This window comes from Cibotium barometz, chromosome 1, assembly GCF_041138505.1.
Source record: "Cibotium barometz isolate CiBa-2024 chromosome 1, ASM4113850v1, whole genome shotgun sequence".
NCBI lineage: Eukaryota > Viridiplantae > Streptophyta > Polypodiopsida > Cyatheales > Cibotiaceae > Cibotium > Cibotium barometz.
Genome location: NC_141046.1, coordinates 63163368 through 63188909, shown reverse-complemented (window position 1 = coordinate 63188909; position 25542 = coordinate 63163368). Strand labels below are relative to the sequence as shown.

General features: G+C 45.4%; 1 protein-coding gene across 6 annotated transcripts in view; it reads left to right on the top strand.

The window, feature by feature from the left end:
- The window catches only part of LOC147642303 (ankyrin repeat family protein / regulator of chromosome condensation (RCC1) family protein), a 90087-nt gene that overhangs the window by 36831 nt on the left and 27714 nt on the right, over positions 1-25542 (top strand). For 4 of the 6 annotated variants that reach the window (XM_086804963.1, XM_086804946.1, XM_086804972.1 and 1 more), the window contains exons 3-9: positions 7668-7845; positions 7996-8224; positions 8351-8490; positions 9296-9585; positions 9701-9913; positions 10011-10511; positions 10615-11355. In XM_086804963.1, coding sequence (XP_086661089.1) covers positions 7668-7845; positions 7996-8224; positions 8351-8490; positions 9296-9585; positions 9701-9913; positions 10011-10511; positions 10615-11355 — 2292 coding nt within the window. Of the gene's footprint in view, positions 1-7667; positions 7846-7995; positions 8225-8350; positions 8491-9295; positions 9586-9700; positions 9914-10010; positions 10512-10614; positions 11356-11726; positions 12173-12639; positions 14260-25542 lie in introns of those variants that run through there. The other 2 variants (XR_015266947.1, XR_015266946.1) reach the window with 2 other exon arrangements.

Here is a 25542-nt window from a genome sequence, read left to right as displayed (position 1 = left end):
GTGAATGATGATACATGTGTATGGCTCAGAGAGATTGGGACGCTGATCTTGCCATATTGTATATTTCACTTTGGATATTTTGATGCATCACCAGAATGCAATCGAGGACGCTTGCCATCTTTCAAGAGGGGGGTATGTCATGGCCCTGTGAAAATGGAGCAGGACAAGTGTGGGCATGGTGGTTGCAGAGTCAGAATATTATATGATTCACATGGGGGGTGCCCGGACAGTGATTAAGATGTGTGGACAACCCTAGGTGTGAAGGGGGAACATTAAAACATTAACTTTTAATGTTTATTAAAGTTGCCCCTAGGCCTTAGTGGCCCTAGGGAACTTATTAAGTTGGGGCCCTAGGGATTAACTTGGAAAGGAGGTTTTCTCTCTCTACACTCTCTCTCCTCTCTTTTTGGGGAGTCGTGTAGTAAAAGTGGAGCCTTCCTTCATGCGCTTGAGTTCCATCGTGGGAAAGCTGAAGAGGAGGAGAAGGCGGCTGTTTTGCTGCAGGGTGCTGCTGTTTTTCTGAAGGAACCAGCCGTACAGCACTGTACGGCCAGTGCTGGACACTCTCTCTCTCTCTCTCTTTCTCCTCTACTGCTGGCGGCGCACAGGACAGCTACTGTTGGGCTGCGCAGAAGGCCTGTGCAGGCTGCACAGTTGGTTTTTCAGCAGGTACACCTGGTACGGCTGCCGTACAGTGTACGGGCAGCCTGGTACGGAAGGTACAAGTGCTGCAGGTGGTGTAGACAGGTGCTGGACAGGCCTGTGTACTCTGATTCAGGCTGGTACAGAAGTGGACAGCAGGCTGTTTTTGCAAGTACAACGCCTGGCACGCATCCCAAGGCGGTACAATCAAGTACAGTGCTGATTTTCAGATCTGTACTTTCAAGGACAGCATAGGAGTGAGCATCAGGAGGAAGATACAGGCAAGTGCAAGCACATGTGTGAAGCAGGATTGTGGGTTCAAGTGCCTGCAGGCACAGATTGGTGCTGTTGCTTCCTCCAGAGTTGTTTCACGAGCTGAACTTGGTAAGCCTTGACTCTGTTCATCCATCTCTCTTTCTATTGCTTGATGTCTGCTACAGGTATGTGTTATCTGGCTCCTTGTGAGAGGAGGAGTATAGCAGATTGACAAGAGATTAAGACAGGGATTGAACAGCACATGTATGTTGAGCTGAGAAAATGTATCAAGCTCTAGAGTTATGCCAGATGTATGCCCATGGCTGGCCTGCTTTGTGAACTTGGCTGATCAGAGGGAGGCACAGTGTGTTGCTTGAGGACACAGATCTGTGTGCATAGATCCTCTGTGCTGAGAAGGATTTGTGGGCAGTCAGATTGGACTACAGGTGTAAACTCTTGGCTGGTTTTTGAGTTGTACTCAGCCATACATATTATTTTAATTGAATAAAGAAATACCGCAAGGGGCGCCAAGCTTTGGGGCCAACAGGTGTCGTTGTGTATTCAGATTTGGGCACTCTAGCTCCAATCTGTGTTTGGTTTTTCATCTAGACTACAAGTGGACGGGTGTTAGCTCTTACCGCACTCTGGTTTTCTATCAGAGGCCGGTTTCACTTACCATCAAGAATAGATTCCCAATTCCGCGTATTGATGACATTTTGGATAAGCTTGATGGTTCGGCTTGTTTCAGCCGTCTTGATTTGAAGAGTGGTTATCACCAAATACGAGTGGTGCCACAAGATGTCCATAAAACTGCATTCATGACAGCTTTTGGATTATATGAATTTTTGGTGATGCCTTTTGGTCTCACCAATACTCTTGCCACATTTAATCGTATGATGGATAGGATATTCCGACCCCATCACAAATTCACAGGTGTATTCTTTGATGACATCTTGGTTTTCTCCAAGAATGAGCGGGAACATAAAACTCATTTGGTCACAGTGTTTGAAGAGTTGCGGAAGCATAAACTTTTCATTAATGCCAAGAAAAGTGAGTTCTTCCTTTCAGAGATACATTATTTGGGTCACATTGTATCCAAGGATGGAGTAACAATGGATCCTGCAAAGATAGAAACCATTCGGAATTGGCCAGAATTGCAAAACGTACATCAAGTACGTAGTTTTCTGGGATTATGTTCATATTATAGGCGTTTCATAAGGCATTTTGCTATGATAGCCACCCCTTTACATGATCTCACAAAGAAGAAAACCACTTTCAAATGGACTTCAAAAGAACAGGATGCTTTCTTGTAGCTCAAGCATGCTATCATATGTGGACCCATATTAATTGTTCCTGACTTGAAAAGGTCATTCGTAGTAGAATGTGATACTTGTGGCGATTGTATAGGGACTGTCCTAAATCAAGAAGGGCATGCAGTTGCATATGAGAGCCGTCGTTTGCATGATGCTGAGCTTCATATGTATATCTATGAGAAAGAGCTCTTGGCTGTAATTCATGCCTTAAAGATATGGAAACATTATCTTCTTGGGACTGAATTTGTAGTCAAGATAGATTATCAAAGCTTGAGATATACTTTCTATCCCAGACAAAGCTTTCGGAGAAGCAGATGAGAATAGCAAACTTTCTTTCCATGTTTCATTTTCAGATTGTGCATACTCCGGGAAAGAAAAATGTGGTGGCAGATGCATTATCCAGGAGGCCTTATATGGCTGCAGTTTCAGTGGCCTCTCATGGGGACTTATCTGTTATGCGAGATTCGTATCATTTGGATGCTGATTTTTGCCATATATGGACTGATTTGATGGTTGGTCACTCACATGTCTCTTATGTTATCAACGAGGGTTATCTTATGAAGGATAACTGCCTATGTGTGGTGAAGGATTTGCATCCAAAGATTATGGAGGAATGTCACGCTCCACCTTATGCTGGTCATAGAGGTATCATGCCCACTACACGCATGATTGAGAGATATTTCTTTTGGCCAAGCATGCATAAAGACATTGAGGCATATGTACGTGCATGTATTACTTGCCAAAACGTGAAATTTGACAAGCAAAAACCTCCAGGTTTGCTTTAGCCATTGCCTATTCCCTCACAACCTTGGGGAAGTATTACCATGGATTTTATTATGGACTTGCCTAGATCCCAGAATGGGAATGATGCCATTTGGACCATTGTGGACAGGTTTAGCAAGCAAGCTCATTTCTTGGCCGTCAAGAAAACCATTAAAGTTGATTATATGGTAAAGCTTTTTCTTGCTAATATTTTCAAACATCATGGTATGCCTAAATCCATTGTTGGGGATAGAGATCCGAGGACTACGAGCCTCTTTTGGAGGGCTTTATTTGATAATATGGACACTAAACTTGAGTTTTCATCAACTTATCATCCCCAAACGGATGGCCAAAGTGAAGCTGCAAATTCAGCCATATTGGATTTGTTGAAGTGTTATGTAGCAGATCAAAAGACTGCATGGGAGAAGTATCTTCCACTTATTGAGTTTGCCTACAACAATACAATCCATGCCTCCACGGGAAAGGCCTCGTTTGGGATTATTTATGGCAGAGTGGTATTGCCACCCATCCTTTGTACAAAGGATGAGATTTTTGCAGCTGATGAGTATGTTCGTGACTTGGATGTAGCCTTTGCTCAGGTACGGACAGCCATTGCAAGATCACAAGATAAGCATAAAATGGTTGCTGACAAGCATAGACGGGACATGCAAGTCAAAGAAGGTGATTGGGTTTTGCTGAAATTTGAGAAAGCTAGGCTTCGGAAGAGGCCAGGACGAGAAGGATCATATCCTAAGCTTTCTCCTCGCTACTATGGATCCTTTAAGGTGATGCAAAAGATCAATGAAGTGTCATACAGGCTTGCTTTACCTAGTCATTGGAAGATTCACAATGCATTTCATATGAGTCTTTTCCGGAAATATGTGGGGCCCGATCCTGACGAGCCTGTCACAGAAGATCCGCTAGAGATTGATGAGCTTGAGGAGATCCTCCAGCCAGAACAGATTGTCTTTCACAAGGAGCGAAAGCTACCTGCAGGAAAGCTTTCCAGGAGATACCTTGTGAAGTTCAAAAATTATTTGCCCATTGATGCAAAGTGGGTAAATGAGGATTATTTTATTGACTACCCACAGTTGTTGCAGGCATATCTTGAGGCTTTTCAGTTGAGGACAACTCTTTAGAAGCCCGGGGGGATGTCACCAATTGACCGACCATTTGGTCCATCTCCAGATTGGTGTCTCGTTCACTTGAGGCTAGGCCGGTGTCTCATGTGAAGGGACCAGTATTTTTGCATAACATGGACGGGAGCCAGACTGGTGCCACCCGTGTATGACTTGGACTGTGTTCTATCCATGGGATTATCACGCCATGGAAGAGCCAGTATTTGTGCCGTGTCTTGCCTATGGGACTGTCACTCCATAGGGAGGCTCGTGCCTGGATCTGTGTCTTACCTATGGGACTGTCACTCCATAGGAAGACCGGGATATATGTTTCTCTGTCATGCCATCATTGTGCCCGACATATGTTTTGTACTTGTTCCATGAACGGGAGATATGTCCATGATACTATTTGCACATGCATTCATGTTTTGCATGTTTGGAACTGTTTTCGCATGACTTGTATTCTTGTGTTTGCCTGTTTGACGTGCCACTTACTGAGCGGGGACGCCTGCCAGTGAGTCGTGAAGTTAGCTCTGTCTTCTGACGAGTTTTGTTGCGTGTGAACAGGTGGTAAGTGTATTGCACTTGTTTGTTTAATAGCTTTCTTTCTAACCTTTATTTTTATAAGGTTGTAAGTTCACATTCATTTAAGAGTGGGCACCCATTATGGGCACCCACGTATGGGCCAAGGTGGGGAGGGAAACCCCTCTCTTAACCCTTTATGTGTGGGGGTGGGTGCATGGCCACCTACCCACACCCCACCTTGAAACTGGCCGCCCCCATGCAAGCTAGGGGAGCCGGCCAGTTGTGGTCGTGTGCTCTCTCTGCAACATCTACAAAAGAGCGACCACCTCACCCGCTTGGAGAACACAGGAGGCGATCATCTCTTCTCCGTTTGCCCTCAGGTGGCTGCACCTCCACTCTGCAGGTTGCTGCGCCTCTCCTCTCTAGACAGCTGCTCTCTCTACACAAGTGGCTGCGCCTTCCCTCTGCAGGGGGCGGCGTTTTCCATAGGCGGCTGCGCCACTCCACAGGCGGCTGCAGCCAGGTGTCTTCTGCCCTTATAGGCGGTTGCGCCACCCTCAGGCGACTGTGCACTCCCTCCTCCTCAGGCGGCCCTTGCAGGCGGCTGCGCTCTCCTTGCAGGCGGCTGAACCTCCTCCTCCTCCCCTTGCAGGCGGCTGCGCCTCCTCCTCCTCCTTAGCAGGTGGCTGCGTCACTCTTCCACACACGGCCACAGGCGGCTGCGCCTGTCTTCTGCAGGCGGCTGTGCCTCCTCTCCACGGGCGACTACAAGCGGCTGCACACCCTACGCTCTCCTCCACAAGTAGCTGCACCGGCCGTTACGCCCTTTTTCTTCTCGCCAGTAGGCTGCTGTGCCCTGGTGTCCATCTCTAGTAGCTGCACTTTGATGCATCGGGTATTTGTCTTACACTAGCAAGCTACAAGTAAGTGGATTTGAGATTGGCGCCAGGCCTTTCATACCACTTGGCGCTGCGGCCCGTTCTACACCCTACACACGGGATCCCCCCGTTGGCACTACAGGCCACCTGTTTGGCTCTTTCCCCCCCCCATTGTATGATTTAGCCGCTCAGTCCTTTAGACTGATGCTTGTATTTTGCAGCACCTAGGGAGAGTCTCCCGGGCTGCCATGATGTATTCACTGCTCTTCTCTCTGTTAGGAGCAGGAGAGATCTCTTTTGTAGCCCTACGGGCGTTTTTTACTTAACTAATGAAAGGATCTTTTCTCGGAAAAAAAAAAAAAAGTGGATTTGAGATTTAAGTAAAGGATTTTGTTGTAAATCTGATAAAGGATTCTATCTACTGCTAACACCCGTTCGGTGCCGGGAAGTCCAAGCTTCTGGAGAACCACGGTCAAAGAGGAATTCCCGTGACATTTTGAATTCAATCATTTAAATGGTGCCTGTTTGTGCGTGGTCCTGGAACACCAGTGGGGCACTCTCTGCGGATTCCAGTGAAGGCACAGGACCGTAGAGACTAGATTACTCAAGTGGACTGCTCTCCTTCGAACGTCTACTTCGAGTCTCTTGTTTGGTACTGTATTCATCCCAGTTGTACATGGACATCATCTGGTTCTTTGAACCCATGGAGCATTGTATCTTTTAAATACTCCCAATAATATATCATATATTGAGGGGGGGGTCGGCCCCTTCTGGCCCCAGTGCTGGTGTCCATTGATCAACATTTCATTTCATTTCGATTTTCAGTTGTTATTAAGTTGTCCATTCAATTTGTGATATTTAAAGTTGTGCTATTACGCGTATGGGTGTCCAATGGAGTCTATTCCCATTTGACGGGATTGGTTTCAGGACACTTGGCATCATGGTTTGACAGGTGGCATATGTGGTTGCCGCATATGTTTACACCTTGTAAAAAGGGGTCTCTCCTATTAAAGGACCATTGTCATAATGTTATGAGTTGCCTAATCTTTCCAGTTTATCTCGTGCCCTCTTGCTTAATCACTCTTGTTAAACCCATGATTACTAATCCCTAAATTTTTGGCACGGAGGACTGTCCACACAATCTTCTGGGGGCACCTAGGAGTGATTTTTAAAGTGTCAATGGGTCTGTGTATACAAACAATCATTATCACAGCGAGGAGGTAATTTGGCAAGTCATGATTCTTTTCTTCTTTCTGCTCTCTCTCATGTGGGTAACCAATGAAAAGATGCATCAATGTGTATGGGGATGAGGGGTGAACTTAGCTATGATAATGTTTTGGGATGGAGTGTTTAGTGCTGATGAGTTGTGTCAACATCATGATCTGTAGTTTGAGGGGGGTCCACATTCGATATGCTGCTTGGTGGACAAAGGATAGGAATTGCTGAAAACAGGTTTGAAATATTGTTACTCAAGGTAGACCAATGATGCGTGGACATTGAGGGGGGTGCTAGAATTTTGGAATTAATGCTTTGAGCTTTATTTATTGTATGCCTCTTGTTATAATAAGGTTGTACAAACAGCCTGGGACTCCAACTGTGGATGAGATTTGCTTCATCATTTTTTTTTTGAAGGGGGGGGGGGGGTGGTTCTATGTTCCTTGATGTTTCATTTGGATTGCAAGCCATGCAGCCCTGTGAGTTTGCTGATCTACCAGTCATAGGGACCTGCTGTGTTTCAGTACATGCAGTCAGCTTCTTCTTCGGGATTCGGGAAGGGTGTCATTAACCTGTCAGCCCTATTTGCAGTTGTGGGGGTGTTCTACGTTCCTCAATGATGGTTAATTTGGATTCCAAGACCTGCAGTCCTCTGGGTTTGCTGATCTACCAGTCATAGGGACCTGCTGGTTTCAGTACACAGTCAGCTTCTTCTTGGGGATTCGGGAAGGGTGTCATTAACCTGTCAGCCCTATTTGCAGTTGTGGGGGTGGCCTTAGATAAGGTCACTCCTCTACCTCAATCTTAAGCCTCTCAGCTCATTCTACTTGGTATTGAGGAAATTATAATGTGGTGTGATATCAACAGAGGGAATGCTTTACAATGTTCCTTTTTGTAAAAGATAGATACAAGTTTATGTTATTGTTCTCTGCTCACATCCTTGTTTGCCTACAAAGCAGGATGGGGAATCAGGCTGGAGTAGCCTGCACAGGGCTCTCCACTTTGGTCACTTGGCGGTTGCAGGAGTCCTGATTGAAGCAGGTGCTAATCTACTATTAGAAGATTCCAAGGGCCGAACACCTGTAGATCTCGTTTCTGGTCCAGTGAAACAAGTCATTGATGATTTGAGAAATGCAGGTGGGTTCTTATTTTATTTTTCATTAGGGTAGATATCAATAAAGAGGTTCTGGATTTTGACAATTAAGTAAGATCAGCTATCTTATAATGGTAAGACTTTAGTGCAGTTAAGTGACTCAATAGTTCTGTGTCATTTGAGGACACATGCAGGTGGTACGGAGGTTTTCAGCTGGGGTAATGGTGCAAATTATCAGCTTGGTACTGGAACCGCGGGGATTCACAGGCTGCCATGCAGGCTGGATGCTCTCCAAGGATTAAATGTGACTGCCATAGCTGCTGCAAAGTTTCATAGTGTGGCAGCAACTGCAGATGGGAAACTCTATTCTTGGGGTTTTGGAAGGGGAGGGCGGTTGGGGCACTTTGACTTTGATATACACAGGTTTGCACCTAAGGAGTTTCATAAAATTTTTAAACCTTTTAAAGAGTGCTATGCTTTCAAGATTTATCAGGTGGCTTCAGATGAGTTGGCATCTATCAATGATACCACCTTTTCCATTTTGGACAGTGGCCAAGTTGCAGTCATCACACCTCAGCTAGTATCTTTTGGACTAGGCAACCGCAGGGTTAGGATTATTGCTGTGGCTAAACACCATTCGCTTGTGGCTACAGAAGGTGGTGAGGTTTTTACATGGGGCTCAAACAGGGGTAAGCAGACATGAAAATACTTTTTCCTTTAGAGAGGATTGCTGTGCAATAGGTTGGCAAATTGAATGTGGGAGTGATGCTTAGATATTTGTGCGCTTCCTTGGTATCTAGACACCTTTTGGTGTCCCAGCATTGACCTTTGATCTATATTATTACACTGGGCTTTTGGTCTTTGCTTGAGTTTGGCTTTTGCGTTCATCTGTACAGCGATTTGTTTGCACCTTTGGTGAATGAGCAGGTATCTGTATTACATGCCAGCAAAAAGCTGGTCTAGAGGCCTCTAATTGGCTAAAAATCTGTGAAGAATGGACTATGGGTGTGCTTGAATAACATGCACTCCTGCCATTGGTGTGGGGCTCATGCTACATGGTGATAGAGATGGTTTGTACAGTAGCATCACATCCTGGTCACATGTATCTAATATGATGTAACAAGGAGGAGGATGAAAAATTCTTTCAACCCTAGGCTGTTGTAGATGCTTGGCCAGCTACATTGAATTTCGGTTTGTGTATGGTTATCATTTTAGAAAGTTGAGGAAGCCAAGCCGGTGTGCACTTGCCATGTTTTTCGAGACTTTCAATCTATTTTTGAAGATTCTTGTCCATCTAAACCTGGAAGTTCATCAAGCCTTGCATCTAGGTTTACCATTCAAAAACCTTAAGGAAGCTTGATGGACTTAATAGGCTAAGAATGCAAAATCTTGTTCATCCTGGTATGTGCATAGAAGTCAGACATTTCATGCTAATATGTTTTGACCTTGTACTGTTTGTCTGACACCTGCTCTTAATGGTGTGGTTTTTGTCAGAGGGTCAACTTGGCTATACTTCGGTCGATACACAGCCAACACCCCGCAGGGTAACTACTCTGAAGGCAAGAGTAGTGGCAGCTGCAGCAGCTAATAAGCATAGCACAGTTTTAACTGATGCTGGAGAGATCTTTACATGGGGGTGCAATAGAGAAGGGCAACTAGGTTATGGTACCTCAAATTCTGCTTCCAATCATATACCTCGTGCTGTGGAGTATCTGAAAGGGAAGAAATTCTATGCCGTGTCAGCAGCTAAGTATCATACGGTGGTTCTTGGTTTGGAAGGAGAGGTGAGTGGGCATTTCATTCCTAATGGGGATTTTGTCCATTTTGTCTTCCTTATGTGTTCCTAAGTAGGTTTATGGTTGTCTGTAACATGGTGACCCTCCTCTCATCATTTGTTAGGTCTTTACCTGGGGCTTCAAAATGGTGATGCCAAGGCGTGTGTCTATCACAAGAAGCACAAAAAAGGCTGGCAATACTCCTTTGAAGTTCCATCAAGCAGAGCGTCTTCATATCGTTGCTGTAGCTGCTGGAACAACACATAGCACTGCTGTTTCAGAAGATGGACTTATTTTTTACTGGGTTTCTGCTGATCCCCATCTTCGTTGTCACCAGGTAGGGTGGTGCTGTTATAAAACCCTAGTTTGTAGTTGATTGGCCGGATAATGTTGAATGATTTCTCTAAAATGTAAGCTGTATGGTGGATTTTCAGCTCATGTCCATGGCTGGGCATCACGCTCTTGCGGTTGCAGCAGGCAAGTACCGGACTGCAATCGTCACAGCAGTTGGTGATATCTATGCATGGGATGGAGAGAAGACAAAAGTAGATATGCCACCTGCCCCATTTCGTGTACATGGCCTAAAACATGCCACTCATGTGTCTGTTGGTGAAAATCACTCTTTGGCAATAGCTGCTGTGTACATACCAAAATTCCCACCTCAGTCTGCCACACAGTTATGTCCTCCAGTCAACAACCTTTATAGGGATCTAGAGGATGCTGATGAAGATATTGACTTTGATGAGCTGGGGATTGACTTCTTTGTGAAGAGCAAGTCTTGCTCTGAGGCAGTGAGGCTGCCATGTGAGGCTCCTAGTTTGAAAGAGCTTTGTGAAAATGTGATTTCGCAGCATGTGGTGGAGCCAAAGAATGCATTGCAACTTCTTGAAGTTGCAGACTCTTTAGGGGCTTCTAAACTGAGAAAGCATTGCGAGGTTAGTTTTCTTTATGTGACTGTTGCTTTGAAGGATCTTTAACTGAAAAACATAAGGTATTTTGGTAGGTAACTCACAGGCCCTTTTGGTGTTTGTGCCACAGGATCTGGTCTTGCACAACCTGGACTATCTACTTACAATATCTCCTATGGCATTCGCACATGTGACTCCAACTTTACTGGCAGAGGTGGAGAAAGCTCTAGATACAGCATCGTCTCAGCCATGGAGTCACAGACTCCTTCCAACTCCTACTGCTGTGTTTCCAGCAGTTGTGGACAGTGAGGAGGATGAATGTGATACTGGTTTCATTTCCCGGATGCGCGCTCTTTCCTTTTCAGAGCCAAGTAGGGCAAGTGCTGATATGAAGAGGGCACCTGAGGGTTTTTTTCATCAGGAGAGTGAAGTAGACCAAGCTGTTGTGAAGCAGTTAAGAGCTCTGAAGAAGAAGCTTCAGCAGATTGAAGCTCTTGAACTGAGGCAGTCCAGAGGTCATGTCTTGGATCATCAGCAGCAAGCTAAGCTGGAAACAAAGCAATCAATTGAGGAAGCGATTCTGGCAATTGATTCTGGGGCTGTGTTGACAGCAGCTGGCATTGATGAGAAATTGGAGTCCTCTGCAGGTGCTATTGCTGAAGGCTCTCAAGGGAAAGAGGTTGGAAACCGGCATAGCAGCAGTGGTAGGAAAAAAAATAGTAAGCTTGTCATGGAGCAGTCCCCATCAGATGAATCTCATAAGAAATTGAAGAATGGACTATCAAACAAAGCTGGTAACAGAAAGAGCCAGAATGCTTCCATGGACATGAAGAAAATCGCTGAATTTTCTCCCCCAACTGTAGAAAGACAGGTATGATATTTTGTGTGATTAACTATGTTGATTAATTTAATTATTTCCCCTTAGTCATAGTTTTGGCAAATAATAGTGTCCTATAGTTTACCTGCAAACATTAATACTACTGAAGTTATTTTGAAAAAGAACGTTTTAATTAAGTATTATTGCCAGTTTTGGTGCATGAAATTTTCCTTTCCACAGGCATAAAAATCCAGCTTAGGAAGCGGTTCTTAGTAGATCTAACATGATTCTTTATATCCTAAGCTTTATTTAGTTCATTAGTCTTTCCTCCCTTTCTCTTCATTTTATATATTCTTAGTTTGTGCTTCAATGTAGTTTAAAGTTCATGCTTCCGCTTAGTTTCCTTGATGTTGGTATCATTGCAGGTTTCTCCCTGCCCCATATCAAAGGTACTAAAGCAGATCTATCATCTAGACAGCCAATTTTCAGCCACAGTTTCTCTTTTGGGAAACATTTAGTTTGTAAATCATTTCGGAGGTTAGGAAGAGCAAGAAGCACATAAACAAGCTTTGTCTGATCAACTTGCATTATTTGCGAGCCCAGTAGTATACCAGAATCAAGGCATTTCAGCGGAGTCTCAAGATTGTTTTTTCACTAGTCAAACTCAACAGGGAAGAAGAGCAGAAACTGTGGACAGAAGAAGCAGGAGTGTTGGGAAGGGCAAGAAGCAGAGAAGCAAGGTTAGGCTGATCAACTTGCGATGTTTGAGAGCCTGATAGTAGACCAGATTCAGAGCTCCAAGGTTATTTTTGCACTTGTCAGACACAACAGGAGGAGGCTCCCTTGATAGTAGAATTTAAAGGATTTCAAGGTACATAAGTTTTTAAGGAGTTGGGTCCAAAGAATAGATAGGAGTAGGTGCTGCTTTTTAGCATCAAAGAAGCAACAAACATTCAGAGTTTTGATTTGGAGTTGGTGGCAACATTAACAAGAGAGATCCTGTGTATTATGTCTCCGACCTCACCACACTGGTGGATTAGGTGGCTCTCAAACCAGTAGCTCTAGAAGTATCAGAAGTTTTAGATCTCAAACCAGTAGCTCTAGAAATATCATCAGGACTTGGATGGAAAATAACTTTAGTGTTAGTACATCAAAGCACCTAGTCTTGGGCTCTGATGATGTGAGTGGGGATTCTATAGTATGTTTTCTATGCTATGCATGATGGAGTTTATTATTTGAAGCTTTGTGAGTAGTCTCTCTCATAGTCAAGATTGCACTTTAGTTTTTTGTTGAGTTTGGGAAATAACCTGAACTTTCAATTGGTTTATCTTTCTGCAGTAATAACAGACATGTGAATTTCTTTGAAGTCTACATCCAAGTTGCAGTAAGCTGGTTTATATGTCACCAGCTTAGACATCATCCCCGAGATCCAAGGCTATGAGAGATGCGTATAAAGATTTGCGTGGGTTGGCTGGACTCCCACGTTTGGGTAGATACCCGTGGAGAGGCACATTGGGGTGTATGCCAGGGCCTGGGTTCAGATTAACAGATTACAAGCTAGGAAGATAGGAGTGAAAGAATAGGTACTATGCAATGATACCCACAAAGAACTGCTGCAAAAACTGAAACACTGTGTATGGACAGCAATCATAAAAAGAGAAAAGAAGATCACTGCCGAATATCACTAGAAAAGGTTGTACATGACGTGGAGCAGCACGAGGGAGGTCCCATAGGTGCTGTCTATCACTGTAGAAGCTGAAACAAGATCTAAGAATGAGGCTAAGCCTAGCCACCTTTATATAGGTGGGGGAGGAGCTGGTCGGCCAGTAGAAAATCAGAGGATTGGCCGACAATGCATAAAAATGCTGAAATGATGCCTAAAAATAGGCAAAAAATATGTAGTGCCTAAATCCATAAGCAGGGCTTCATATGGAGCAAGATACAAGCATGAATGTGCATGGGAAAGCCCATCTGGGGATGAAATAATTTCCAACACCTCCTCTTCAGGGCCAGATGGGTGGACCAACTCCGGCACACTGCAAAAAATGCTCCAAAGAGTCTGAAGAAACACCCTCCTCATAAAAGGCACAAAGCTTGTGAAGATATGGTACATTTGAATACCGAGAAGGTCTCCGGAAGAAGGCACGAGAAGATATCGAAGACAAAACACCAGGATCAATCTGGAGAGAAAAGTCCCCAGGAGATGGAACCATAGATGGCTCCAAAAAATGCGGTACCTCCTATGCAGATATCTGCAACAAGTATCGGGACCGAAGTAGAATCCTCCTCTAAAGAAGACGGAAATGAAATCCTCCCTATTTGTTGCCATTCGCGCATCCCGACTGCAGCCATCTCTTCGCTTTTTTCCTCCACGCCGCCTCTTCGCTCCTTTGAGCCCTTCGCATCTTCTCCTCCACGCCTCCTCTTTCTTTTCCCTTCTCTTCTTTCTCTCTTCTCCTCCACGGTCCACCCCTCCTCTTCCCTCCTCCTCTTTGTCTCCTTTTCTTGCCTCGTCTCACCTCCTTCCCTTTTCTCCTCTTCCCTTCCAACTTGTTTATTTCCTCCTCTCTCTCTCTCTCTCCTATTCTTACCCAAATTTTGGAAATACCAAAAAATCTATTCCCAAAATCATGAATTTCATACCCAATCTCCCAAAATCATAAATTTCACATTATCTTCCTCAATCTCTCATTAATTTGGGCATTTTCATGCTAGTTTTTTGAAATTTCAGATTTCCTCTGAAATTTTCAGCCTTCAATTGCAAGTCCCAACCCTTCCCCATCATGGCTCCTTGCAAATCCCCTAATATGTGTGACATGTGGGGGGACTCGGTGCTCATTCACAAGTATGGGACATTCGGCACAAAATGTGTTTTAGCTGAAGAAAGTGTTTTGAACCTTTTGCCTCTCTTTTATGTTCAAGTTGATTTGGTATATGTATATAAGAAGTGTTCAAGTTGATTTGGTATATGTTATAAATTTAGTATATGTATATAAGAAATGTCATTTCGAAACCTTTGCGTTTCATTCCAAACAGGCGAAACGAAACGAAACGAAACCTTCGAGACAACGAAACGACGAAACAGACGAAACGTTTCATGTTACTATGGTGCAAACATAGGGTTGGTCAAAATTTATAAGGGAGTTTTGGCGCCCAAAACTTAATAAAGTGTAAAAGCACTCACTTATAAATTAATACTAGATCCTAAGTCTCAACTTTGACCAATTCTTATCACCTGTCACATGCCACATAACCATGTGAGCAAGCGATTTCACACACAGAGTTCATAGGTGGGCGTCTCCTTTACCGAAACTACACATTGGTTAAGTAAGCATGAAAACAACACGCAAAGTCAATTTGCGGGGAAGCACATAAAGATGCTATGCAATGCAACATTAGTATAGACAATCCTTGTTCATGAGACTATACCAAAATAGACGTGTTCTAGACAAGTACACGAGGTACGAGACCCAGTGGAACACTAATCCTCCAGACATTTCCGAGCATGTACAATGTACACACATGCGCGAGTCCCAACGGAAAGCCAAATCCACAGTATCACATGACTAACATCAATCCCTAGCATAATAGCCATGGATGCCAATCCAATGTATACACATAATGAGGAAGCGTGGACAATTTCGGTGGCCAAATGGTGACATCCCCCCCCCCCCCCCCCAACCTTCTAAACAGTTGTTTACGATCGAAAAGCATTGAAATACGTTTGAAGAAGATGCGGGCAATCTCTAAAGAAATCTTCATCTACCTATTTAGTATCAATGGGAAGATAGCTCTTGAACTTCACAAGGTAACGCTTGACAAGTTTGCCTCCAGCAAGCTTGCTTTACTTGTGATATACAATGTGATCTGGTTGCAAAATATTCTCAAGCTTATCCACTTCTGATGGATCCTCAATGACTGGTTCACTGTGAAACTGAGGTGGGTAGTACAATCCAAATTTCTAAGAATATTAAACTTCACATTAAAGACACTAAGTATAGATAGCTTCACCAGTTACAACCACACTTATCCACACTCACTTAATGAGTATAAAAGATTTGGAGAAGCTGACCACACAATGGGTCCGGAACCCCCCCCCCCCCCCCCCCCCCCCCCCGTTAAAATAAAAACTTTATTACAAGGAGTATTTACAGATACATGTAGAGGGTGCTCTTGCACCGGATTTCCAAGTACTACAGATGAAAACAATATAAAACAAGTTCCTCCGCCCAAGCCCAAGGCAAGGGGTGTTTCCAGCTTCACACCAGCCTAGTGTGGATGTCATAGGAGATGCCCAGTCTCACATAGTCTACTATGTGGATCTCACAAGCATTCCTAGTCTCACACTAAACTAGATACTCCTACAAAGCCTTGGTCACTTGGTCTTCAATCCCAAATGCAAACATTTGCTGTAACTTCACTTTTAGTATACATACCTTCCATTTGATACTCCTCCTAGGCACTTGTATTAATTGAGGAGTTTGATGGAGAGTCTTCAGCAAATTCCACTCTTAAATTTTTTTTGAATAATTCACCATCCACTTGCGTGTGTGAAACAAGTTGTGATAACTAACCTTTGTTCTGTTGTACTACTTCGTATGCAGCCCTATAGTAAGAGATATGTGCACACCGTACACAACCTTTCTGCAACTCTGAATAGCAACCTGATTTGTGGAAAGAAACAAAATGATATCATCAGCTGTCTTTCCCTACTTGTATGGTGGGGCTTCCCCCACATTCAGTCCACTGGATGCAGGGGAGAGTGTGTGTGTGTGTGTGTGAGAGAGAGAGAGAATCCTGTGGCTTCAGACCGGCTGAGAGTAGAGGGTGGTTCTCCTTGCTTTAATTTTCTTGTGTGCAAGATAGCATCGACACTTCAATCGTCTTGCGTGTGGGAGAGAGAAAAGAGCATCGAATCTACCTGGTTGCTTCAGTTCGCCGGCTGTAGGAGAAGGAGAGAGTCGGGTATTCTTTCGCTTTAGTGTTTGCGAGTTCGAAGAAAGTGAGTCTCATGCTAGTAAGGTGTCCTTCTCCTCCCATGTCAGCCACCTTGTTGTATGCAAGCGAAGGCTCTAGAAATTTCCCATGTGGCCATCTTTGCTTTGTTTACCATCTTTTTATTTTTTTTATTTTAAATATCACAAGCCTTCGTAAAAGGGCACAAGTATTTCTATATAAATGACCTAAAAGTTGGGGTGCCCATTGTGGTGTTCACTCCCATTTTTTAATGTGGGAGTGAACACTCCACCTTATAAAACACGTAACTAAGCCTTTGACATGGTTTTTGAACCTTTCGACAGCCAATTTTGGTGCTTGCAAAAAACCAATTGCCAATCAACAAGCAAAGGCATCCACACAGTCTCGTAGCCAGTAGTTCTGGGCGTCCCTAGCGCTAGGAGACCAAACATGGGCAAGCATGCAGGACACGAAAACAAGGATGGCCAAGTACTCATAAAGCCCAAATGAAGTACGGAAAGCAGTCCTATGCACATCCTAAGGTGCAACTCTGACTTGATGATATCCACTCTTCAAGTCTATCCTGCTAAAGCATGAAGCTTCTTGCAAACGATCCAAGATATTATCAATGTGAGGAATAGGAAAATGGTTATTTTGTTAAGAGCCCTGTAATCAACACACATCTTGAAAGAACCATCCTTCTTTTGAGTAAGGAGGACAAGAGAGCAATAAGGAGATGAACTAGGTCAAATACTGCCAGGTATGAGATAAATGATATGATCCTCAAGTCTAGAGGGTGGCATGCAAGCCGGTAAAGAATCTGCAAAGCAATCACTAAACCCACGAAGAAAATTTAGCTTGCTTTCATCTAGAGCATCCATCCACATGTACATTATTATGTTCTACAAGATCATGAACAAAAATCAAGTACGAGGAAATGCTATTTTTCATTGCTTTATCTATCTGTATATGTGATACAAGTGGAATAATGTCACCAGCTACTCCTGCATCAATGATATGCTTTTTATGCTTGTGAGTTATCTATCTTCTTATTCTTATAACCTGGCTTTGGATTCAAACATGCATGCCAAGGCATCCCCAATAACACATCACATCCTTGCAATGGAGTAATCAAAAGTACTCATGATCCACATAACCCTCTATATGAATACGGAGTTTCCCAATCATAGGGGTGACCTTCATGGTCCTATCGGCAAATGCAGAACATGCATCAATATCTATTCCCATATCATCCATGCTAAGACCCAAAGAAGCAGCCATCTGTGATGAGATGAAGTTGTCTATGGAGCAGTTGTCAAACATGAAGAGGGCAGGTTGATCCTTGAGTTGATTCCATGCTTTAAATAACTCTCTCAATTGGAGCACGAGAAGTCTTCCCTTGTACATCTGGTATAGTGTTAACTTGCGGCTTCTTTTCCTTCTCACTTTTCCACTGTGGGCAATGTCTAAGCACATGCTCTTTACTGCTACATTTGAAAAACTTACCGTCCTTCATGTATTCAATTTTGTCCTGCCTAGAGAGGCCCAGATTGTCCCTTTTTTCCCTCTTTTTAGGGGGCTGATTTGATTCAGCATTTGCAGCCCTCTTTTGCCCCTTTGCATAACGAAATTCAGGCTTCTTATGCTGTCTTGACTTGTGCAATTTCGGACCAGCTTTATGGTCCTTACCCAAACATGCATTTATCCTTTCTATGAGATGCTTCACATGCACCTTTTCAGCTGCCATGGCTAATACCTTCTGAAAATTAGCACGAGGATAGAGGTCTAGGCTGTCTTGAATGATGGGTTGTAAGCCATCTTCAAACTTTCTCAACTTCTCTGACTTAGACAAATGTAGAAAAGGTAAAACTTTGAGGAAAACTTTCCAAAAGCGTGCATGATACGATTGTACCTTTTCATGCTCTTTCCAAAAGCGTGCATGGTACGATTGCCCAAGTGAACCCCACTCCTTAATGATATCTCTCTGCAAATGGGGAGGTAGAAATTGCTTGCGGAGGGTCTCTTTAAATTCTGCCAAGTCTTTGGTGCAATGCCCAAAAGCTTTTCGGCTAACCACCATGAACTCCCAGTTCCTTTAAGATGATGACCCACTGGACGAAGCTTTGACTTCTCTGTATAGTCTTCTTCCATAAAGGCTATCTCAAATTGAGATATGAAAGCCAATGCCTTGTCTACATGCAAATCCCTATGATAATCATCAAATTTTATCCGTTTATGACCTGTTTTAAACTCTACACTCCCTAGATGCTTAGGGGTGGAGTCCTCGGTTAAGGCATCTTCCATAATACATACATCTAGCTTTCCTTTCCCTTTACTTGCATCCTTAGGCCCTGCATCACCACCACACATTTCCCCTTTGTTCTTCGTAGCTTTTACATCAGGCACCTTGCCTTTATCATGCATAAATCTGGCTTTTGGGGTTCCATGCATAGGCTTTGGGCTGCGAGTCACCATGACTCTCTTCCTGCATTTGCATGCCTCCACGAGGTCCACCAAAAAGAGATCTAGGCAAAGGTACCACCCGTGGTGCTGGTGAATGCACTGATAGAGTGGGAGTGTCCTCTTGTGCATGTGTATGAGCTGTCCGGGCAGCCCCACTTCCTTGCTTTTCTCAAGGAGGTTTCACAAATACAAGGTTGGCATCTTTTCCCAAAACCACTTCACCTTTTCTTATGAGGTAGGAAAGGGCTAAATCTCTCGGATTTACCTGCAATTGAGTTGCAAAATCCACAAATAGAGAAGACTCTTGCTCTACATGAGAAGTGTCAAAAACTTGTTTACCTTTTTCAACCCGTCTAGCTTCCGATTCAGCTTTGCTCTTCCCAACGTTTCTTCTTCCATGCGAAGCTTGGCTTGAAGTTCCTCCACTTCCTTCTCTTTTAGTCTAAGAGCTTCTCCAAGGTCGAATTCCAATTGAACTGTAAGGTATCTCCCTTAAGAAGTACTCACATGAGAGGGTGAATGGTTAACCATCTTCGATTAGCAAACTTAAAGTGGAGCTATCCCTTGAAACTGGATTAGTATTCCACCAAGGAATGAGCAAGAAATCCGGGCTCTGATACCAATGAAACCGAGGTGGGTAGTACAATACAAATTTCTAACGATATTAAACTTCACATTAAAGACACTAAGTATAGCTTCACCAGTTACAACTACACTCACCCACACTCACTTAATGAGTATAAAAGATTTGGAGAAGCTGACAACACAATGGGTCCGGAACGGCCCCCCCCCCCATAAATAAAAACTTTATTACAGGGAGTATTTACAGATACATGTAGACATGGTTGTCACGGTACGAAAATATGATACCGTACGATACGATACCATACGGGAATTTTCGGTACGATATGAAATTTTCGGATACCGTACGATAAAATACGGTTTTTATTTTTTACACTTACAAGCTATGGAGCTTCAAGCTTGAATGTGAGGGAAGGTTGGGAGGGGAGGAGTCTACAATGCTTGAGAAACCAGTACATGGATATGTGTCTCTCCCGGTTGGATCTCCCGATTGTCTCCAAAAAAAAACCTGGATGGGTAATGCAATACCAAAGGTCTCCGAGTGTAGCGTTTATGACTAAGGGACCGTCCTTGCACAAATACGAGGAGTGCATCTAGGGTGATAAGTTTAGGGACTCCTCTCTAGATCAAAATGGCCATGTCCAAATGTTCTCCCTCGTGCATAACTTGAGAATCTAATTGTCTAGCCTACCTATACCAGGGATCCCCAGGTGATGTAGCAAGATTCTCTCATCCTACCAATCAAGTGTATACTACCAGTCTACCTCGCCAGATTTTTTAGGTCTCTCCACAACCCCATATGGAATACTGAGTGGACACGAAAGTTGCGAAGTATTGCGAGCATTTGGGATCTTCGTAAAGCAGGGTTTCTATTTTTTTTTAGCATTTGGATTTTTTTTTTCAAGGGAAAAAATTTTTCGGGGAAAGAAAAAAAAAAACCAACTCGTACCGTACGATATCTTTGGATGGCAGTCTATTGATCCTCATCTTGTATGTTGATGATATGTTGATTGCCGGGAAATCTCGTAAGGAGATGGATACCTTGAAGCAGAGGCTGCATCAAACCTTTGATATGAAGGATTTGGGTGATGCAAATCACATCTTGGGTATGCGGATACTTCGGGACAGAAATCAGCATGTGTTGTATTTGTCTCAGAAGGAATACATTGGCAAAGTCTTGCAGAGGTTCAATATGGACGGGGGGAAGAAGACTAGTACTCCTTTGCCTCCATATGTGAAACTCAGTGCTATGGACAGCCCACAGTCAGATAGAGACAGGGCTGATATGGCCAAGATTCCGTATGCTTCAGCATGTGGCAGTCTCATGTATGCCATGGTTGCTACTAGGCCGGACATTGCATTTGCAGTGGGAGTGGTTTCTAGATACATGGCCAACCTTGGCAAAGAAGCATTGGGAAGCAGTGAAAGGTGTCATGAGATACCTGAAGGGCACACAGGATATGTGCATTTGCTTTGGCAAACAGGATGCATTAGTGCATGGTTACACGGATTCGGATTATGCCGGTCATCCAGATAACCGGAAGTCTACTACCGGTTATGTGTTTACATTCACAGGAGGTGTTGTGTCATGGATATCCAGGATGCAGAAGTGCACAGCCTTATCTACTACAGAGGCCGAGTATATTGCAGCCACAGAGGCTTGCAAGGAGGCATTATGGCTATCTCGGTTAGTGGTTGATTTGGGTTATACAGGGGATATTCCATTGTTGCATTGTGACAGTCAGAGTGCCATTCAGTTGGCAAAGAACCCTGTCTTTCATGCAAAGACAAAGCATGTGGATGTGAAGTATCACTTCATCAGAGAGGTGATAGAGAACAAGCAAATTCAGCTTGTTAAGATTCATACGGATGATAACCCGGCTGATCTGTTGACAAAGAGTTTGCCTTCGGAGCGGTTTGCTCATTGCAGACACTTGATGGGCATTGGATGAGGCCAGTTTCAGCCTTGATATGGCCTTGTATATTATCATGTACATGCTGATTTTTTCTTTTCCTTTACTTAAGGGCACTTTGCCTTTAAGTGGGAGGTTGTTGGGGTAAAGGCATAATGCCCACCCTTATAGTGTGTACAAGCCCATAAGTTATAGTACATAGTACACTTAGTACTTTTAATGTACTAAGTGCACTATGTGTACTAGTGCAATATACATGTGTGATAGGGGAGTCACACACTCATGCCTCATGAGTTGACTTATCCCCACAACTCTCTCTCTCTCTCTCTCCCTTGTTGTTTCTCTGTGTATGTCTCCCACATGAATTAACCTAACCCTAATTCCTGTTTCTCCCACCCACCCCGGGGTCATTGCACATCTTATGTTGCCCCTCCACCTGTTTTGCCTCTCTGTCCGCGCCTCACTGTCCGCCACCCTCTCTGCGCCTCTTTCGCTGACCCCCCCCCCCTCTTTTTTTCTCTCTTCGCCACCCCCCTTTTTTCTTTCCTTTTTCTTTTCCTTTCCCCGCCCCTCTGCTCTCTCCCCTCCCGTGCAGTTTGCTGCTTCCTGACTTCTAGGGTTTTCAATTTTACTCGGCAAGCTTCGGTTTATTATGGTCTTCACCCTCAGGAGGACCCATGGTAGCCGCTCTGTCATCCCTGGCCAAAGCCGAAGTTGCTTGCATTTCCTTCTCCAAAGTGGATCTACAGGTTCTTGCCACGATTGTTGCCTCACTTGAGGCCTCCACCTTGTCTACCAAATTGTTGGTAGCCGCCCTGCATGCGAACAGCTCAGGGAGCTCTTTCAAGCCAACAACTTCATTGGTGAACATGCAAAGTTCACTGATGTTCACCCTTTGGGGTGCCAATACTACCACGTGGAGTTCGACTCGCCATCAACGTCAGACCCATTGGCTAGAGTTTCGGGCTTCCTAGTGACAGTTTGCTTCCCAGGCCTTAGGAAGGAGTACCTTCCTTCCTCTTCTCCCGGTGATTGGTGGTGCCATCGGGAGAGTGATGAAGTTCCACCCCCCCCCCCCCCAAAAAAAACAACTGCTGCCTCGGCCCTCACGAGGGCAGCTAGGATTCCATCCCTCCACATCTGTGGGGCCTCGCCGGAGTCAGTACCACATTGTATTTCTATTCCGTGGGGACTCCATACAGCAGCGCGTGGAGTATTCTGCCTCCATGGCCAATGCTTCATTTGCAGTCATATGGTCACTTAGCTAGAGCTTGCCCTCGACAGTAGTCCAGGAGACCGCCTCCAATGGTTCCTCCCCCGGTTCTCGTGCTGACCCTCACCAGGGGGTAGAGAGAGGGCAGGCAACAGAGCACCAGGCCCCGACTCTGGGTGATCCAGCGGACGGTGAGTGGTGGACTTTTGGACCATGCCCAGGCTGCCAGACGACCACTAGAGGCAAGCGCCGCCGCTAAGTGCACCAGGCTGGCAGATCTCAAGAGGATTCGGTTCTACCAAAGAACCGTTACGAGCATTTATTCCAGCAGTGACATGCTCTCTCCAGTCTCGAAGCGGGCCCCTCCGGTCCCACCAGTATGGCGGCTCATCCCTTGTCGAGATCCCCCCCCCCCCCGACCCTTAATGTTCTGAGAGGCCAGCCGGCCTCTCTGAGCCCTTGGCGGGCCCCTCCCCCCAGCTTTCCTCTCCAATGGATCCCCCTCAACAGCACCCCTCCCTGGCCTCTCCGCCGTCTCTCGCCACCGCCTCCCCACCTCCTCCCCATCCACCTCCCCCAGTCTTGTCACCGACATTACCCACCGCAGTGCAATTCGCCCCTCCTTTATCATCCGAGCCCTCCCCCCCCCTCAATCTGCCTCTCCAGAGCACTCTCGTCGCCCCCCAATAGCCCCTGACCCAGTGTGGAGGCAGCCGACAGGATTAGTCCGTCGCTTGATTCACCGATTCTCTGATCTAGTAGAGATGACCATCACTGCCTCCCCGGTGAGGCAGCGATGGTCACCGACATTACCCACCGCAGTGCAATTCGCCCCTCCTTTATCATCCGAGCCCTCCCTCCCCCCCCCCAATCTGCCTCTCCAGAGCACTCTCGTCGCCCCCCAACAGCCCCTCACCCGGTGCAGAGGCAGCCGACAGGATTAGTCCGTCGCTTGATTCACTGATTCTCTGATCTGGTAGAGATGACCATCGTTGCCTCCCCGGTGAGGACTCTCCCGCCAGAGTCCCCAGGTGGGGCCCCCAGGATCCTGGGACAGTCTGTGAACTACAATTTCTTCTCCGGTGTCTGCCAATGGAAGGGACCGACATTTTTGAGAAGACAGTAGCCCCTGTTCAGGTATGTGTGGTTTTACACCAATCCAGGCCCTCTACGCTAGATAATGGCACGATGATCTTCTATTTCCCCTTCGGTGCAACCCCCAAGACAAAGTGGGATCCTGAGTTAGTGGCAGCTCCCATTCAGGGTCGGGCTTTTGAGCTCTCCCACCATCTCCACGATCTCCGCATCACTGACATCCTCACCCATTTTTGGCCTCTGGCGAGGATGGAGCTTGGAGGTTCAGCCCATCGAGGCCAAGACGGAGAGATGGTAGTCTCGAGTCTTGAGGTGCTGCTCTTTGTGTTCATGCATACCTCTTCCCCCCTCTTACAGATACCTTTACTATGATCAATGGAGTCCAGAGCATGCATATGTGCGTGCTCGTACAGAGTGGCGTCACATGGGGGACAGGATTAGTGCCCAACGGGCACGCCTCCGCACCCGCACGGATTGTGATTATTCCACGTCTAAACCCTCGCCCAAGACTCTTTGAGTGGAGGGTAGTTCCACTAGTGCCACATCACGCCGAGATTGACATGCAGATTGTTTCATGGAACATTGAGGGTTTAGGGGAGCCTTAGTGCTTTCAAAGATGAGGCGTCCTACAAGGCGAGCTTTAGAGGGCCATAGTGGGGGGACCCATAGACATTCTTTTCCTCTAGGAGCATCATCTCTCAAAGGGGCGCACCCGCACATGCGAGAAGATTCTTCCCGGCAGGAGTCATACTTTTTGGCCCCCATCCTTCGGCCCCTCAAGGATGCAGGGAGGGGTATGTATTTCTGTCAGTGAGCAACTGTTGCCGACAGTGACTGGCTCAAGAGTCATTGTCCCAGGGCGGGCACAGTGGATTACCATTACTATTGGAAAGGATAGTGTTGGCTTCCTCAACATCTCTGCTCCGAACGCTGCTGCAGGTAGAGCCCTCTTATGGAGCTCAGTATGGCGGGTCTCCCTCAAGCTCACTTTTGGTGCTTGGGCGGTGACTTTAACATGATTGAGGCAGCAGAGGACAAGCTTGGAGGTCCTTCGGGTGTATACAAAGATGTCACCAAGCGACTCCTAGATGACAACTGAGCCTGTCTGTAATATGGGAGCGGAGGTGCTACCCCCCTCTTGAGCATCAGGCAATGCTCCAGACCCCAGCTCTGCTGAACCTGAATGAGCCATGGCAAGAGTCGGCTCCAACTCAAAGGCATCAAGATAAAGCTGCAATACCTAAGGTGAATCTGCTAAGTCACCCTCCTCCATCCACTTCGCATCCATCAGTGAACAGTTCTTGAACTTCACAAGATAGCAACGAGAAAATTTACCTTGTACCTTTCTTTCCTTGTGTGCCAGTATCTGCTCGGGAATAAGAACCTCATCAAGTTCCTCCGCTTCCGTCTGAGCCTCATCTGATACATCCTCAGGCACCCAAAACCTACTTGCACTCCACCCAAGTGGTAAGCACAAGTCCCTCATGAAGCATAGTAGACCACCACTGCTATACATAGAAAGAAACTGCCTTCCGAACCCCATGATGCCTCCGTGAAGATACCACCGGTGACAAAGTGTCAAAAGCCATAGCCTTCAACTCATCTCTTGCACCATAACACTTCAACTGCTTCTTGTTCCTGGCTAACTACGTCCTGTCTAACTACTTCCTGTCCTTGGTGTCTTTTCTCCTGAGCTTCATCTTTAGCTTTTGCTCTTCACCTCATATAGGCAAAGACACACAATCCTACACTGGCTCTTGCACTTCCTTTTCACTTTCCACATGTTGAAGCTTTTGATGTGACAACCACGGGCTCGCCTGGCACGGCCACAGTTTCAGGAGTAGAGTACTCAGCCTAGGAGGAGATGATTCTTGCAATTAGTGGACATGACCCTTGGCATCTTCCAAAGTTTGGGTGTAGCCTTGGGAGCCTTTGCTTCTCGAGATCGAATAGGAGCACCGGCCCCAACCTCTCTAGATTGACAGGTTTTATGTTGATGAGTGGGCTTGCAGCCGAGGG